Raw genomic sequence first — 16,951 nt, forward strand, 5'->3', positions numbered from 1 at the left:
GTTTTTAGATTTTGTTTTTTACATTTTTTGCTTACATATCGTCATTTCATTTAATCGCCATAACTCTCCCAGGATCCGGAAACTAGCAACCTTAGTGCATGAAGAACGTAAATTTTTTAATAAATTTCAAAATTTACGAATAACTTAAACATGTCAAAAGCAACTCTGTAACAACGTCGTAAATATATAAAAGGCAATGGCAACTCTTATCAAAAACATTTAGCTGTCAATTTCGTCAACAGTTGTTTTAGCTAATTTTGGGAATGAAAAGTGTAAGTTTATAATATTCCTGCCACAAAAAAGTAAACAATATGCCGTGCTGGTACTGGGATAAAAAGGACCTGCGTGATACACCTTCTATTCTGGATGGAATATCATTTGAGACTGAACGCCGCTACCGAAAGGAGGGTGCACGCTTCATAATGAATTGTGGCACAGAGATGGGACTAGGTCACAACACTATGGCTACCGGTGTAGTGTATTTTCACCGCTTTTATATGTTTCATTCCTTCAAAAGTTTTCCAAGATATGTTACTGCTTGCTGTTGCCTCTTTCTTGCCGGTAAAGTTGAAGAAACACCGAAGAAGTGTCGTGACATAATAAAAATAGCAAGAACTTTACTGTCCGATAACTATTTCTATTCCTTCGGAGAAGATCCCAAAGAAGTAAGTTCCCAAATTATTTATGTTTCTTTTAATGAAAAATTAAATTTATATTTTGTTGTAGGAGGTTATGACATTGGAGCGCATTTTGCTGCAAACTATAAAATTTGACTTGCAAGTGGAACACCCCTACACATTTCTTTTAAAGTATGCGAAATGTTTCCGAGGTGATCAAGTGAAATTACAAAAAATGGTGCAAATGGCTTGGAATTTCGTAAATGACTCCCTTAGCACGGTTGTATGCTTACAATGGGAACCCGAAATAATCGCAGTGGCACTTATACATCTTGCTAGTAAGCTGAGCAAATTTACCGTCGCCGACTGGGCTGGACGTCAGCCGAGTCATAACCGTTGGTGGGACATGTTTGTATCAGATGTAACAATGGAGATTCTTGAGGATATATGCCATCAAGTATTAGACTTATACCAACCCAATCAAAAAGAGACACCTGAATCCAATAGTCCACCACAAAAACCACCTAGTCGCGCAGATAGTCCTACACCAACCAAACCTGTGGTTACCACTGCTAATACAAGTTCACCCGCTGCAAAACTAAAGCCACCACAACCTAGTACTTTTAACTCCGCCACAAATGCGCAACCCGCGATACCAGCTGCTAGTGAGCTGAGTAATATTCAAACCATAAGATCGCTGGCAAATTCTGGCCCAATTGCACCCACTGTTGGAGAACCTGCCGCTATACCTACGGTCGGTATGGCCTCAACCTATCACAATATGTATCCGATACCTTCTTCAGTAACCACACATCCAATACATTCGCTTTATAATTCAAAAGTACCTGCTCCACCTCAACCGCCACCACATAATTACGCAGGTCCTGGTGGACCATCGAGTGTCGTACCGCCACCACTTCCACCACCCATAGCACCATATAATATGCCACCAGCAGCGCCATGGGGAGGCCCAGCTTTGAATACGAATTCACATTATCCATCAAATGTACAACCGCCTATGCCACCTGGACCAAGTGGTGGGGGTTCACAGCACGGATACCAGGGAACGTCCCAATATTCTCGACGTAATTACATGTGATTAAACGCGAATGACTATTTATGCAAAGCAGATTTAAAAGGATTAAGAGATTAGTAAATCACGGTAATAAATATTTGATACATTTAAGGATAATATACAATAAAAACAAAACATAAAAACAATTGTGTAAAATGTTTTTTTTTTTTTAATATGGGAATTATGAAATTAGAGGGTTTAAAACTTATTTGTATTTGCCTTAATGAGTTCAGAAGTTTATTTATAAATGTGTTTTGCGGCATCTGGCAGCTTTATGTGCATATGTCATCAAAAAACACGTATAAATACAGACGTAATCAGTTTTCAATTGTTAGTAAAGTGCTCATGGAGTGAATAATAATACTAAAAATCTATTTAGATAAAATAAATGATATAAATATAACAGCGGCAAGACATATAAATAAAACAATTAAAACTGACAATTGTGCTGCTGTAATAAAACACTATTGCAATTTGTGTGTACTTCCAAGATTCTAAAAAGTGAGTTCATCGTGGCTGCAATTGGCACCGACTCGATGATGAAAGGCATATAGCAAATTAGTTAAATTTTAACAGCAAATCCGCCTCTGATTTGTACAATCACCATTAGCCATTGCCTTCGGTGAAGAAACAATGATAGGCGTTGTGAAATTACCATAAATACTGACGTAGTACATAGAATTTATTACAACAAATATTTTGTAACTTCCTTCATGCATTAAATTGCTAGAAGTGCGGCTAGATTGTCAGCATTTTAACTTAATATTTCAAGCTATTTTTGTTATTTTTAATATGTGTGTCATTGAATAAATCATGTTGTAAAGGATTTTTATAATTGTAGTTGACGCATTTCATGCAAACATAAACAAACTTGACAGTTCACACCGTATGCAACAAAATTATAGCATGCCATTTTTCCCAAATATCATGCTATATCTTCATATATCGTAAACATAATATACGATATATTTTAATTAAATAAGTACAATATACATTGAAAAGACTCTTCTAAACTTTAAAACTATTTTAATTTAGTAGAAGATTGCATAATTGTCAAGTAAAAATATTATGCTAAACATATTGATTTTAGAAAGTCAGCAACCGTCAAATATTCATTGAACCCGATTCCCGTAATTCGAATATTAAGGATAGTTTGTACGTTATTATTTTGCTGCTCTTATGCTAATATATAAAAATTGTACAAACATTTATTTAATATCTCGAAATTATATATTAATATTTTGGAATAGTTTATTTAGAAATTTCTGCTTTGCAGGTAAATGCATACATGCCAGTTTATGGATCGATATTCGGAATAAAAGTGAAAGAACAAGCAGCTACCCTTATTTTCCCTGGATTTTTTCTCCAAAGCAGCAGTCGGGCTAGATACTTTCGCAATTAAGAAGATAGTCAATAATTGAAATCTATTTGTGCAGTGTGTAATAGCAAAATGTCCTACGTATGTTGAATAACTGTTTCATAAGTCAATTGCGGTGTTAAAATTAATTGCTATATATTTTTACAGCGTTTGAAAGCAACAAAATGTCCCACAGACGAATTGTCGGTAACAAACAAGGCCATCGTGAATATTAACGATTTTCCAGAGGATGTTAAGTACGTATTGAAAAAAATATTTAAATAATATATAAACTGCATACAATCATTTTCAAAGTATATAACGGTAATTTTGTACGTTTTCAAGGTATGCCGACATATCGCCTGGTCCTGGACAACATTACATATTTGCACTATTGCATACCAACGAGGTGGCACGGGGTCATGTTGGATTTTCGCTAGTGCAACGAAAATGGGCCACACTATCCATCAATCAGGATATCGATGTGAGACCTTATCGTTTTGATGCCAATTCCGATGTCATAACACTTGTCTCCTTCGAGACCGACTTTTTGCAGAAGAAAATGTAAAGTACTTTTTATGCAATATTTCACATTATCGATTTATTTACTACCCTTCTTCGTAAACAAGAACAAATAACAGTTATTTCTTTGTATTATTTTATTTACAGTACCTCCCAGGAACCCTATGACTCTGATCAGATGGCTAAAGAGTTTTTAATGCAATTTGCTGGCATGCCATTAACTGTTGGTCAGACCTTGGTCTTCGACTTTCAGGGCAAAAAGCTGTTAGGACTTGCTGTCAAAACATTGGAAGGTGAGTTTTAAAACAAAAATTCAATAAATAAATGTTTACGATATTTAAAGGTGAAATTTTTATTTTAATACATGTTTTCTTATGAAAATTATAATAATTCATTATTTCACGTTACAGCTGTGGACCCCAAATCACTTGGCGAAGGCAAAGAAACAAGTACTAAAAATGTACGCTTTGGTCGCATACTGGGCAATACAATCGTACAATTTGAGAAAGCCGAGAATTCCTCACTTAACTTGCAAGGCAAGTCAAAGGGTAAAATTGTACGTCAATCAATTATCAATCCCGATTGGGATTTCGGCAAGATGGGCATCGGTGGTTTGGATAAGGAATTCAATGCCATATTCCGACGTGCTTTCGCGTCCCGTGTCTTCCCACCGGAACTTGTGGAGCAGCTGGGCTGCAAACACGTTAAAGGCATACTCTTGTATGGCCCACCTGGTACCGGTAAAACGTTGATGGCACGTCAAATTGGCACTATGTTAAATGCGCGCGAGCCGAAAATTGTTAATGGCCCACAAATTTTGGACAAATACGTAGGCGAATCAGAGGCCAATATACGACGTCTCTTTGCCGAGGCTGAGGAAGAGGAAAAACGGGTAAGCAGAAAAAACTTTATGATAAAAAAAACCATAGAAGTCACATTACTTCCTCTTTGTCTGCAGCTTGGTCCCAACAGCGGTTTGCATATTATCATTTTCGATGAAATAGATGCGATCTGCAAAGCCCGTGGTTCGGTCGCTGGCAATAGTGGCGTACACGATACAGTGGTCAATCAATTGCTCGCTAAAATCGATGGTGTCGAACAACTGAACAACATTTTGGTGATCGGCATGACAAACAGACGTGACATGATCGATGAAGCTTTGCTGCGACCCGGTCGCTTGGAGGTGCAAATGGAGATTAGTTTGCCCAACGAAGAGGGTCGAGTGCAAATTCTGAATATACATACGAAGCGTATGCGGGAATTCAACAAGATTGCCGGTGATGTTGACTCGAAGGAAATCGCTACATTAACAAAGAACTTTAGTGGCGCTGAGCTGGAAGGTTTGGTGCGTGCAGCACAATCTACCGCTATGAATCGCCTGATTAAAGCCGACGCAAAAGTGCATGTTGATCCGCAAGCGATGGAGAAGCTTAAAGTTACACGCTCTGATTTCTTGCACGCGTTAGAGAATGACATTAAGCCGGTAAGTTGACAATTGTTACAAATAAAATACTTTTTGTTAACAAATATTGCAATGCATCCCACTAGGCTTTTGGTACAGCACAGGAAATATTAGATAACATGCTATCACGTGGCATAATCAATTGGGGACAGCCTGTGGCCAGTCTACTTGAAGACGGCATGTTGTATGTGCAACAAGCGAAGGCAACCGAAAGCTCTGGCTTGGTGTCGGTGCTCATTGAGGGCTCACCCAATTCTGGCAAAACCGCGTTGGCTGCTAAATTGGCAAAAATGTCCGATTTTCCATTCGTTAAAGTGTGCTCACCCGAAGATATGGTCGGCTATACCGAATCAGCCAAATGCTTACACATTCGAAAAGTAAATATAAAGCAGCTGATCGCATGAAACAAATATTTTCTTAACATTTTACTTTTTGCTTACCATAGATATTCGATGATGCTTACCGTTCCACTTTAAGCTGCATTGTTGTCGACAACGTCGAACGTTTGTTAGACTACGGTTCAATTGGTCCACGCTACTCTAATTTGACACTGCAAGCGTTGTTGGTTTTGTTAAAGAAACAGCCGCCAAAAGGACGCAAACTGCTCATTTTGGTCACTTCGAGCAGACGGTAGGGCTACAACAACTGTTTATTTCTTAAAATATTTATTAAAATAATTGTGTATTTTGCATGGTCTGCATCTAGTGCTGTTCTGGAGGAAATGGAAATGTTGACGGCGTTCACTTCCATCTTGCATGTACCAAATCTGTCTAGTCCAGAACATGTATTAGCCGTGCTCGAACATGCCGAGATATTCAGCAAGGGTGAATTGCAGGCTATTGGCAAGAAGATGTCTGGCAAAAAGTAAGTAAAAATCGAAAGAAAAACAAAAATTTCTGCTAATTCACACATTTGTGCTTTATTATTGTATAGGATATTCATTGGCATCAAAACATTGCTCGGTCTGATTGATATGGCGCGACAAACGGAACCACAGCATAGAGCCATCAAATTCCTCTCAAAAATGGAAGAAGAAAATTTCTTAGGATTGGCTAAGGATCAGTAACTAGTACGAAAGGAATTCAACATGTCAATAGTGGAGCTTAAGGATATTTTCTGAATATAAAGACAACATTGTGTTAAAAGTATGAACTAACTAAAAGCATATATACATATATAAATACGAAAAATTGCGTAACATTAAATTAACTTATTACACATTATAACTTATGCTAAAGAGCAGCACATATGCATGCAAAAAAATTTAAAAAATGGTGCGTAAATATTGTAAAAGTGAAGCAATTGTTGACCAACGGTGGTGGGCGGTTATTGAGCGAGCCGTACATGAGAAAATAAAGCGTGTAAACGAGTAAAGTTTAGCATAAACAAAATAGTATTGATTTGTAGGCTTTTTAACAAACATAGTTAAATTAACGGTGAAAGTATTAAATGCTAATATTTGGCACAAGGGACAGCGGTTTATATGTGATTGATTTATAGTTGATAAAATAAGCAATTATAGAAACAGAAAAATTAAAATTAATTAAATAATTATTGAATTAGCACATTTAAGTCCCTGGTTTTGCAACATCTTTCCACTAAACACACCAGCATACTTCATTTAACCTAAACCACAATTTTAAAAATCTTTAGCTTTGCATCGTTTAAACCGTCCTACTATCAATTGGCGTTAGTAAACATATATTTCCTATAAATATTATATTTAGTTATGTTTGTATTAATGTTAAAAAATATAAATATTTATTAGAATTCCTACATTCCAAACTAAAATCTTAATATGCTAGCCTAAATGAGCCATGAAAAGTATTTAAATCACGGCATTTTGACATACGCATGAATAACTGTATAGTGCAGTTGGATTTTGCTGCCAGCAAAGCAAAACAAAACAAAGTGCATTAATATCGCATGAGTGTCAAAATGTCTGCACATATGACACACGTCATATTCACAATTTGTCGAAATTAATTTATTGGCAATAAAAGTGAATTTTTATGTAACGAAAGCTTACTTGTGTTAATTACAATTGGCTAAATTATAATAGCTTGCTTGCTTTTTCATAAAAAAAATGCTAATTATTATAAATGTCTAATTACGGTACAAGGGCCGCAGAAACTTAACCTCAATTAATAGCATTAAGGAAACCAACGACACTTTGTAGGAAAATTTCTCTTATAATATTATTAATAGTGTGTAAATATAATTTATATTGTTATACAACTCGAGTGCGAGCTGTTAGAAATAAATGGATGAATCGCTAGAAGTAGAGACCTAATCATTTTATTTTGTTTGCACTCAAAACACTACAACTAAACATTTGTGAGGAGTTCTAAAGGTCTAAATATCGCACTGTTCACTTATATGCAGTAGATTTCTCCGAATTACATGAGGACCAAAAATTAAGCATTATTATAAGACTATGGTTGAAGTGCGAGGTTTTTGATGGTAAACTTTTCAATAACATTTTAGTAGCTAATATTATGAAAACTTTGAACAAATGCAAAAAATTAAACATTTAACTTTTTATAGGTTAGGAAAAGAATTTTTTGAAATATAATAGTATGGTGAAAGTGAAAAATTAAATTCTAATAATTTATTTTGGTGACAGAAATACTGAAACGAATAATTTATGCTTATTTGCTCTAGCGAATTGTTATTGGGCTTTATATTTTACTCGAAAGCAAGCGTTATAATGCTCCAAAAAGGTAGGGATGTTTTTATCCACGTATTGTTTTTAATAAGGTATTTATGAGAGAAGAGTTTGCATAAAAGTTAAATTGTATTAAATAGTTAATTAATGAAACTAAATGTAAAAAAAAAATGTTATTATGCTGTTGACTTCCCTATAAACCATGTTAAAACATCAACTTATTTCAATATATGTATGTAATTAAAATTTACAACTAACGTAAATATCTATAATCAAATGCTACTGCATAAAAAATACAAAAATAAATAAAAACAAAATAACAAAAACTCACGATTTTGGAAAATTACTTCGATTAAATGCCAAGATATGCTTATAGTTCGCTGAAATTGCTATATTTTTCGAAAACTCGGGCGCTGCACTTGAAATGTATGACTATAAACAGCAAGCAACAACATGATTGCTATGACGAAACTTAACAAAAGTCCTTGGTTACCGCGTGTAAGCAGTCAGAGCAGCATTTCTTCGCACCCTTTTTGTTATTTGTATAAAATACTTGAACACAACGCATTTTTAGTCACAAATTTAACGGTATTTTTAATTTCTTTTTCATTACAACAAATCCGTGCACTGCATTTTTTATTATTTTATTTACTAAATTTTAATTTCACTATAAATATATTTTGAACAAATAAATGCAGGGTGGTTTGGCCTCTTCTTTTAAATAACGGTTTTACTATGGTTTAATGACAATTTTCCTGTGCGCACACGACGTTGTAAACGCTACAAAAAAATAAACAAAATAAAAATATAACAATTTATTAAACAATATAAATTAATTAATTAACGGTAAATAAATAAAATAGAAGCACCTGATTGAATAAATCTCTGATTAGACGATTCCCTTGTCGACGTCGCTCTTCACGCTTGCGTTCCCGCTGCTTCAAGACCTCTGGTAAATTCTCACAATGCCGCTGTGTCATTGCCTTCATCTCTTTGGTGGCAAAAATGCGCAAACGCTCTGAAAGTGAAATGTCATATTAATTTTCAAAAAAGTTATATGCACATCTAGGAAACCTACTGGTTGCGGGTGGGGGCAAATGTTGCAACCGCGTCTCCAACGAGTTTTCACTGGCATTCTCAATAATGTCGCGCAATTCCTTACCACGCTCCTGACGCAGCATTTGTATTTGATTGAGTATAGCCTTACGCTCCTTTGTGTGCGCAATAAATTGCGGTTTGGCACGTACTAGATAGTCCTGCAATGCGCACGCTTGTGCATCTTCACGTAGCAAATCGTTGGACTTGCTGCTGGAATGCGGTGTAAATTGGTTGCCGGCGACTGATGTGGCGCTGGTTGTTGTTGTGGTTGTTGTAGTTGTAGACGATGTAGTTTTCTTTTCGAATTGTATAACGTATGCAATGGCTTTCGGCTTCACTTGCACGCAAATCGATTGGCCAGAACAAACGGGTTGCGGATTATAAGCGAAATACTGTGGTACATTCATATGCGCCGAGTTATATAGTATGCGTCTACCGAAAATCGGCTGTGAGCGACGTAAAGAATCACCAGTTTGCACAGCGACTCCTGGTGCAGCTGCAGTCACGGCAGCCACGTCATCATACTGATGTGTAGTTGTTGTGGTCGAACTGGTGCTGCTTGAGCCCATCGGTATGGAGACCTCGGATGAAATGCAAAATATTGACGAAGTCGATTGCTCGCTGTGTATTGTTTGTGTTTTATGGGAGTAATTGATTGCATTGCCCTGCTGGGACTGCACACGTGGTGGACAGGGTGGTGGGCAGGGTGGTTGTGCCGTTTGCGAACAGTTAATATTCGTTCGCGCTTGCGCCGTACACTTGTTGTTGTGCTGTTGATGAAAATACGCTTGATGATACGCTGGACACTGCGTTGAGGCACACTGACAATAGCCATTGGGGGGCATATTGCGGGGCACAGAATAGTGTCCAGTTGTTGGCGGTGCTGGTGTATGCGTGATTGTGTTGCAACGCTGCTGCAACTCATGTATAATCTGCTGTTGTTGTTGTATTAACATTTGTTGTTGCTGGTGTAGCAATGACTCGTAATGACTGCGTTTTTTCATGCGATATTGTTCTAAAAACTCGCGTTTGCGTTGTTGTGCGAATGAGCCGACACTCTCGCCGTCATTACTATCACCGGAAGGCGTGTCAATTTTGGAGCGTTGCTGCTGGCGTTGTTTGGCACTTGGCAATGGCTTCGGTTGAGCTGTTGGTGCGGATTCGTCCGTTAATTTAACAGCTGGTGGCAGTACTTGTTCTTCTTTAGTAGTCACCGTCTCGGTCATAGTGCGGAAAAGCGCTTTGCCTGGCACTAAGTTGTCATATGTGTTTGTAGCTTCAACGGGCTTGTCGTAAATGATTTGTGTTTCTCGCTTGCGTTGTTTCGTCGATTTCGTTTTATCATCTAATTTAATTACATCCTCGTTTGACTCCTCAATAATCACTTCGATTTCCTGCATCGCTTTGTCATTTTTACTGCTATGTGCGCCGGTTGTCGCCGAGCTGGTCGTTGAAGCCAACTTTGTGTCCGTAAAAACAGTGTCGTATAATTTTTCCACATTTAGTGGAATCGATTCATGCATTTCCAACAAATTTTGACGTTCTATATTCGGCTTTAGCAAGAGGCAGCGTAGTGTTTCTAAGCGTTCGATTTCCGATTGTATCCACTGCAGTTGTGATTTTCGTTCCGGCTCGATTTTTTCACTTGCAATGCATTTGGCTAGTTTATTTCTCTTGGCGGCTACCTTTGCCATTTCTAACTTCTTTTGTTCATATTCAATTTCAGATTGCGTCATAGGATTCAGCCACTCGCGCATTGTAGAATGCGCAGCGACGTCTACATCTGTGTCAGAAGCGCCACCACTTTCAATATTTATTAAGGCTTTCTGTGTGGTGACATCTTTAGATGTAGAGCTAGCTTTAGAGGCAGACGAATCTTTGTCCGTGCCTTTATTTACATTTTCTGGTTCATTCGGCAGTGAATTTTTCTGTGTTTCAGCACTTTCGGGAATCTCCTGCGTATTACTGTATTTCGGTTGTGGTACATCCGTCTCTTCCACTTGTGTGCCAGCACTTATACGCGTGTGCGGTATGTGTAATTTTTGTACATCCTCGGTATTTTCAGCGGCCAGTTGAGCTCTTGCCTTGGCAGATGTTGTAGGCAGCGATGATTTCCTTAAAACTTGAAAACAATAGGAATTAAAAATTAATTTGCTTAAATGTCAATTTCATTACCATCTACACGCATAAGACGTTCGTCAAGTCCTTCGCTGCTTGTACTCGAAGGTAAATTACTCGCTATATCGCTCATGTCCATCGTAGCTTTGCCAGTTCTTGCCACCGTAACCGCAGAACTTGTTTGGGGTGTAGCTTCCATATTTTCATTTTCATTCTTATGTGTTTCACATTTCTCCATTTGTGCCGTCAATGCATTGCTAATATGTGCGGCAGCAATCTCCGCGGCATCACCTTCCTCGTCGGCATTGAGAGTTGATATGCGTTTTACGATATCTCGTACGAGTCTTTTCTTTTGCTTTTGACTTAAGCTTCGTGCATCTATTAGCGAGCACAGCAGTTGTATGCCTAAATCTAGTTGTGGCGAGTTGATGAGCGATGAAGTTGAAGAGGAGTTTTCTTTATTTTCACTCAGAACTTTTTTCAAAGTATCGTGTACTTTTTGTAAATCCGCTACTATACTCTCTTGTTTGGAACTGTGTTTTCTCGAGTCAGCTATTTTACAAGACGACAGCATTTCATTAATTTCTGCTACGAATGGGTGCATGGGCTCTTCGCTAACTTTGGACTTCACAACATTTTGATGGACACTTTTCAAAGCACTTTTTTCAACACGTTTTTCTTCGTCTGTTGTGGATCGTCCCGAACGGGAGGAATAATAATCGAAACTGCTCGGAGTTGCAGTGCCCGCTGCGGTCGAAGATGTAACAGAAGGCGTATTGGACAACGTCACTTGCACTTCCCGAGATATGTGCTGTGGCGGTGCATATGTAGAAGTTTGCGCATATTGATCATATCTCTTTTGTAGTGACATTGATGTGCTTCTAGAGACCAATTTCGGTTGAGACTTGTTGCTCTTTCCTTTATCCAATTGCATCATTGTGCTGGAAGCTAAAGGCGGTGTATTACTTTCGGGCATATGTTGCTTTGAACTTTTTTCCGGCTTCTGTGTTTGAATTTGTTCATCGACATGTTTTTTCGTTCTTTTCGAACACTCAACAGTATTGGTTTCCTTTTTCGAACAGCTCATAGATGAAATTTCTTGAAAATATTCTTTAAGCACAGAACGTTCTAAAATGCTAATATTGCTAGTTGATAATGACTTTTTATAGCCGACATCGCCTAAGGAATCCCATTCAAGACGTCTGTGTGACTTTGCTATGGATTCAGGAGTTTGTGTTTGTTTAGTTTGACCTTTCCTATGATTACTGGGTGGTGGTGTATGCAAGTCAGGAGCAGATGATGTGCACTAAATATTAAAAACGTAATTGTCAAAAACTAATTGGTATTTTTCATATTTGCCTCACCTCGTCAGCTTTCGACTTCAGTCCCTTTCCAATAGTGTTATTAGACTGCATTTTTATTGGCACTATAAATTCTTTCGGTTCACAATCACTTTCTATGGTCGTATCCGTTTCTTGATGAAACAATCGTCTCATACTGCGTCCTTCATCTTCACTACGGCAACTGCTGTTTGTTGTTGTACTGCTACGACTTTTGCAATCGCTCCGACTTCCGCATGGTGAATATAGACGCATATACTTTTCTAAATCGCGATCTTGTCCAAATTTTAAGTAATATTCGATTATTTTCTCATTAACTCGGGATGTGCGAGGAAGTTGCGCACTTTTACGCATTTTTATTTATGCTTCCTTTTGCGCCATTGAGCGCTTTTACAAAATTCGAATAGTTTTTTCTTCTTCTACGTTGAAGAGCGTAAATAAATTCACAATGAGGATCAACTTAATAATATTGACACATATCTTTCAAATTGTGGTGAGAATTAGCTGAGCTGCAAATTCGAGGGAATGTTGACAAGAAATTGGTAAATTTTATAAATTCCTTAACATTTAAGGTACAAAATAAGAAATATTTCTACAATTTTTTATTTATTAATGTATTTAAGTTTCTATCATATAATATAAAAAATGTATTTAACTGATTTAAAAACATGTTAATCGAAATCTACCAAACATTAGTTCACCATCGAAAACAATTTCACTGTTCGAGCACTGTTTAGATTCTATAGGTTGATTGAAATTAATTTCGGATTCAGCTGTGCATATTTACCTACAGAAATGGATATACAAGTGTATTGTTAAAACTAATCTTTTATATTGCTGCTATATAAGAAAACAAAGAAAAAATAGTTGTAGTTTTAGCCCCTTTGTTTACGTCGATTAATAAATACTAATTTAGTGCATTCGGTTGTGTTTTTTACTCGTATATACTTGTTAATTTTAGTTTAATCCGCAGTGCGAAAATCGTAGGTAGCTTGAGCCGCTATTGCGACACGTCGACAGATTTTAATGTCGGCTGAAAGCGGAATTGTAGCATATCAAGTAACATAGTACTAAAGCAGTTGGAAGCATTTATTTTATAATAAAACTTTTGTTTATAAAATGCGTGTAAGTAATATTCGTGGGGGTCGATTATGTCGCATAGCGCTGTGCTGTTGCATTATATTGCCGCTAATATTTATACTGGTCACATGGGGTGACACAAAGCGTGGATCAAGTAGTTATCACGGCAAATTCGCCAGATTTAACCATCTACGATTAGAGGGAAGGCCGCGTGAGGTGCCAAAATTGGTGGAAGGTAAGATACCATCATTTGTAAATATTTTAGTATGTAAACTTGTTTTATTTACTTTAACTACGCCGGTAAAAAGTTCATTGACTAGTTGTGACCTTGTTTTATTTTTAATACAATGTTTGGGTATTATAAAGAGTGAAGCGCATGCAGCAGTTTTTATAACCAAATTCTTCTGCTGGATATTTATTGTAATCTTTTTTGCAATAGGCGAATATTTTTGAATGTAACTTTTTATGGAAATACTTTGTGATCAACCTGTTTTACTAAATACAAGTACAAATGTGTGCCCGCTTATGAGCAATATTTGTTGCAAAGAATACAGCAATCACAAATATACTAATTAATTTTTCGAACATCAAAAATATTTTAGCGCTCAAAGTTGATAACAAAAAAATCAGCTATTTTTTGTAAATTTTCTTTTTTAACCCGCTATTGAAACGTATGCATTAAATTAATTAAACTCAAAGAAATTGAAAAGGTGTGCTCTCAGAAACAATTCGTGGCGAAATATTGTCTTAAAAACAAAAAAACATTTTATATAACGTCACGCGTTCTTGTTCGCTCGTCTGCTTGCCCTTATATTTATATTAGACCTTATTGTTTTTTCTTGCTTTCTTATAATTCTAACTATCGTCCTGTTTTTAGGTCTTGGAAATTTTGAACCAAAAAATGTTGAAGAACGTGTCGGACCCGGCGAGAATGGTGATGCACATCAACTGTCGGCCGACAAAAAAAATCTCGCAGATGAATCTGAAATGGAGTATGGCATGAATATTGCATGTTCAGATGAAATATCAATGCATCGCTCGGTGCGGGATTCACGATTGGAGGAGTGCAAACATTGGGACTATCCCTATGATTTGCCCAAAACTAGTGTTATTATTGTTTTTCACAATGAGGGTTTCTCAGTCCTCATGCGCACAGTGCATTCGGTCATCGACCGCTCGCCTAAGCATATATTACATGAAATAGTGCTGGTGGATGATTTTTCGGATAAGCGGGACTTACGAGAGAAGTTGGATAACTATTTGCTACAATTCAATGGTTTAGTAAAACTTATACGCAATGACGAGCGAGAGGGTCTAATTCGTACGCGTTCGAGAGGTGCCCAAGAAGCGAGTGGTAAGCAAAATATTAAAAATGCCAACATTTTAATTTTGAAAATACACATATTAACCAATTTACTTTTCGTTTTGCAGGTGAAGTGATTGTCTTCCTCGATGCACATTGCGAAGTGAACACGAACTGGTTGCCACCGCTGTTGGCGCCCATCTATCGCGATCGCACGGTCATGACTGTGCCCATTATTGATGGCATTGATCACAAAACCTTCGAGTATCGGCCAGTCTATGGCAGCGATGCACATTTCCGTGGCATTTTCGAATGGGGTATGTTGTACAAGGAGAACGAAGTGCCCAAACGCGAACAACGCCGCCGCGCACACAACTCCGAACCATACCGCAGTCCCACACATGCCGGCGGCCTATTTGCCATTAATCGTGAATATTTCCTCGAATTGGGAGCATACGATCCGGGCCTATTGGTTTGGGGTGGTGAAAACTTCGAATTGAGCTTTAAGATCTGGCAATGTGGTGGCAGCATTGAATGGGTGCCATGCTCGCGCGTTGGACACGTTTATCGCGGTTTCATGCCCTACAACTTTGGCAAATTGGCGCAAGCCAAGAAAGGACCACTGATAACAATCAATTACAAACGTGTCATCGAAACATGGTTTGACGATACACACAAAGAGTACTTCTATACACGTGAACCGCTGGCGCGTTATCTCGATATGGGCGATATTAGTGAACAATTGGCTCTGAAGAAGCGTCTCAATTGCAAATCCTTCCAGTGGTTTATGGATAATATAGCATATGATGTGTACGACAAATTCCCCGCACTGCCAGCCAATTTGCATTGGGGCGAATTGCGCTCCGTCGCCACAGATGGTTGTCTCGATTCGATGGGTCATCAGCCACCTGCCATCATGGCGCTCTCACACTGCCACGGCGGTGGTAATAATCAACTGATACGTCTAAATGCCGCCGGTCAACTGGGTGTAGGTGAGCGTTGCGTGGAAGCGGATCGTCAAGGCATTAAATTGGCTGTATGCCGTTTGGGCACAGTGGACGGTCCGTGGAATTATGATGAGAACACCAAGCATTTACTGCATCGCACACACAAGAAATGCATGGCCGTGCATCCGACATCGCAGCAGCTATTCTTGGCACATTGCGACGTCAACGATGGCTATCAGCAGTGGTGGTTCAAAGCAATCAAGCCCAGGTGGTAAACAGCATGCCTCAACAGCAATGTAGCACGGGTTTCATTAGCAACGAGGAAATTATGAAATGTATTTGTTGAATTTGAACAGATTTTTAAGATTTTAAAGTGAGCAGAAACGCAAATTGCAGTGAAGTTTGTCTACAATGGGATTGATTGTGTGTATTACATACATATGTATGTATGCTATAGAAATGTACGGGCTCTTGTGCATGTTTATGCTTGCTTGCTCGTAATTTTAGTTGTATAAGCGAATTTATAATGCAAAATTATAAAACCGAAGCTTGCGAAGAAGGGCACACGAAGTATGATATTAATTCTTATGGCTAAAAGTGCTGACGAAACGAAAACAAAAATCAAGCAATAACTGTAACTATGTTATGAAACGATAGAAAAACAAAAACAATCATAATTATGTGTATGTATATGTGGAAGTCACTGCATCGATAACCGTTCCAAGCGTTTTAACGCGCTCAAGTTTATTAAGTTTTAACTAAGTACTGGTTTTTGACGTGGATGGATATGAAAATGGCCTTGAACATTTAAGATCACGCTGACTTTTCGGCGCTAAAGACCTATGCTAACATTTTTTATATGTAGGTATATTCTTTTTTATAGATACATAATGAAATGCTTCAACATTGCCAACTAAACATAGAAAATTTTAAGAAATTTTATCTTCCAATTGTTATAATTTATTACTAAGAGCATATGGGACGTTAGTTTCTGGTACAGTACTATAATTTAAGTAAATCATGTAATTGAATCTGTAACTTTGTAATTTATATCATATTTGTGTATATTTCGTGTGATACAGAACGTTCTTTTCTTGAAACTAAAATATATATTTCATATAAATTATTATGTATGTATGTGTGTACCTCTTTACACACTTTTAACAATTTTATTTATTTCTTATTTATAAAGGAATTGCAAAAGTAGAATATAAGTCTGAAGAAAATATGCAATAAATGATTTTAACGTATGCTATTTGTTTGTATGTTTTGGTTTTGAGGTTAGGGAATTAATAATAATAGTTTAATAATACTAAAAAATTAATTTAAATTTAATAAAAAATATCATTTAATAACAATTTTAT

At 37.3% G+C, this 16,951-nt stretch overlaps 4 protein-coding genes across 5 annotated transcripts; 3 read left to right on the forward strand and 1 right to left on the reverse strand.

Moving 5' to 3' along the window:
• Positions 1 to 203: 203 nt before the first annotated feature.
• On the forward strand, positions 204 to 1,838 carry LOC105226960 (cyclin-K). Its single transcript, XM_011206104.3, has 2 exons — positions 204 to 665; positions 727 to 1,838. The coding sequence occupies exons 1-2, from the start codon at positions 312 to 314 to the stop codon at positions 1,714 to 1,716; spliced, it is 1,344 nt and encodes a 447-aa protein (XP_011204406.2). The 5' UTR covers positions 204 to 311; the 3' UTR covers positions 1,717 to 1,838.
• A 163-nt stretch (positions 1,839 to 2,001) lies between these two features.
• LOC105226961 (vesicle-fusing ATPase 1) lies at positions 2,002 to 7,954 on the forward strand. Of its 2 annotated transcripts, none has more exons than XM_049456398.1 (11): positions 2,002 to 2,847; positions 2,969 to 3,151; positions 3,218 to 3,306; positions 3,395 to 3,613; positions 3,719 to 3,864; positions 3,982 to 4,463; positions 4,530 to 5,054; positions 5,120 to 5,410; positions 5,479 to 5,663; positions 5,739 to 5,897; positions 5,967 to 6,178. In XM_049456398.1, the coding sequence occupies exons 2-11, from the start codon at positions 3,143 to 3,145 to the stop codon at positions 6,097 to 6,099; spliced, it is 2,238 nt and encodes a 745-aa protein (XP_049312355.1). In that variant the 5' UTR covers positions 2,002 to 2,847; positions 2,969 to 3,142; the 3' UTR covers positions 6,100 to 6,178. The 2 variants fall into 2 exon arrangements, with proteins under 2 accessions (XP_049312355.1, XP_011204407.1); XM_011206105.4 differs by having other exon boundaries at positions 2,007 to 2,193; positions 5,967 to 7,954.
• Positions 7,955 to 8,102: 148 nt separating this feature from the next.
• On the reverse strand, positions 8,103 to 12,762 carry LOC105226963 (Alstrom syndrome protein 1 homolog a). Its single transcript, XM_011206106.4, has 5 exons — positions 12,282 to 12,762; positions 10,975 to 12,223; positions 8,780 to 10,921; positions 8,571 to 8,719; positions 8,103 to 8,481 (listed from the first exon to the last, which is right to left on the reverse strand). Exons 1-5 carry the CDS (start codon positions 12,609 to 12,611, stop codon positions 8,419 to 8,421), a joined length of 3,933 nt encoding a protein of 1,310 aa, XP_011204408.2. The 5' UTR covers positions 12,612 to 12,762; the 3' UTR covers positions 8,103 to 8,418.
• Positions 12,763 to 12,982: 220 nt separating this feature from the next.
• Positions 12,983 to 16,837, forward strand: LOC105226964 (N-acetylgalactosaminyltransferase 7). The gene is made up of 3 exons (XM_011206107.4): positions 12,983 to 13,572; positions 14,215 to 14,691; positions 14,769 to 16,837. Exons 1-3 carry the CDS (start codon positions 13,377 to 13,379, stop codon positions 15,860 to 15,862), a joined length of 1,767 nt encoding a protein of 588 aa, XP_011204409.1. The 5' UTR covers positions 12,983 to 13,376; the 3' UTR covers positions 15,863 to 16,837.
• Positions 16,838 to 16,951: the final 114 nt, after the last annotated feature.

This window comes from Bactrocera dorsalis, chromosome 4 (genome assembly GCF_023373825.1).
Source record: "Bactrocera dorsalis isolate Fly_Bdor chromosome 4, ASM2337382v1, whole genome shotgun sequence".
Classification (NCBI taxonomy): domain Eukaryota; kingdom Metazoa; phylum Arthropoda; class Insecta; order Diptera; family Tephritidae; genus Bactrocera; species Bactrocera dorsalis.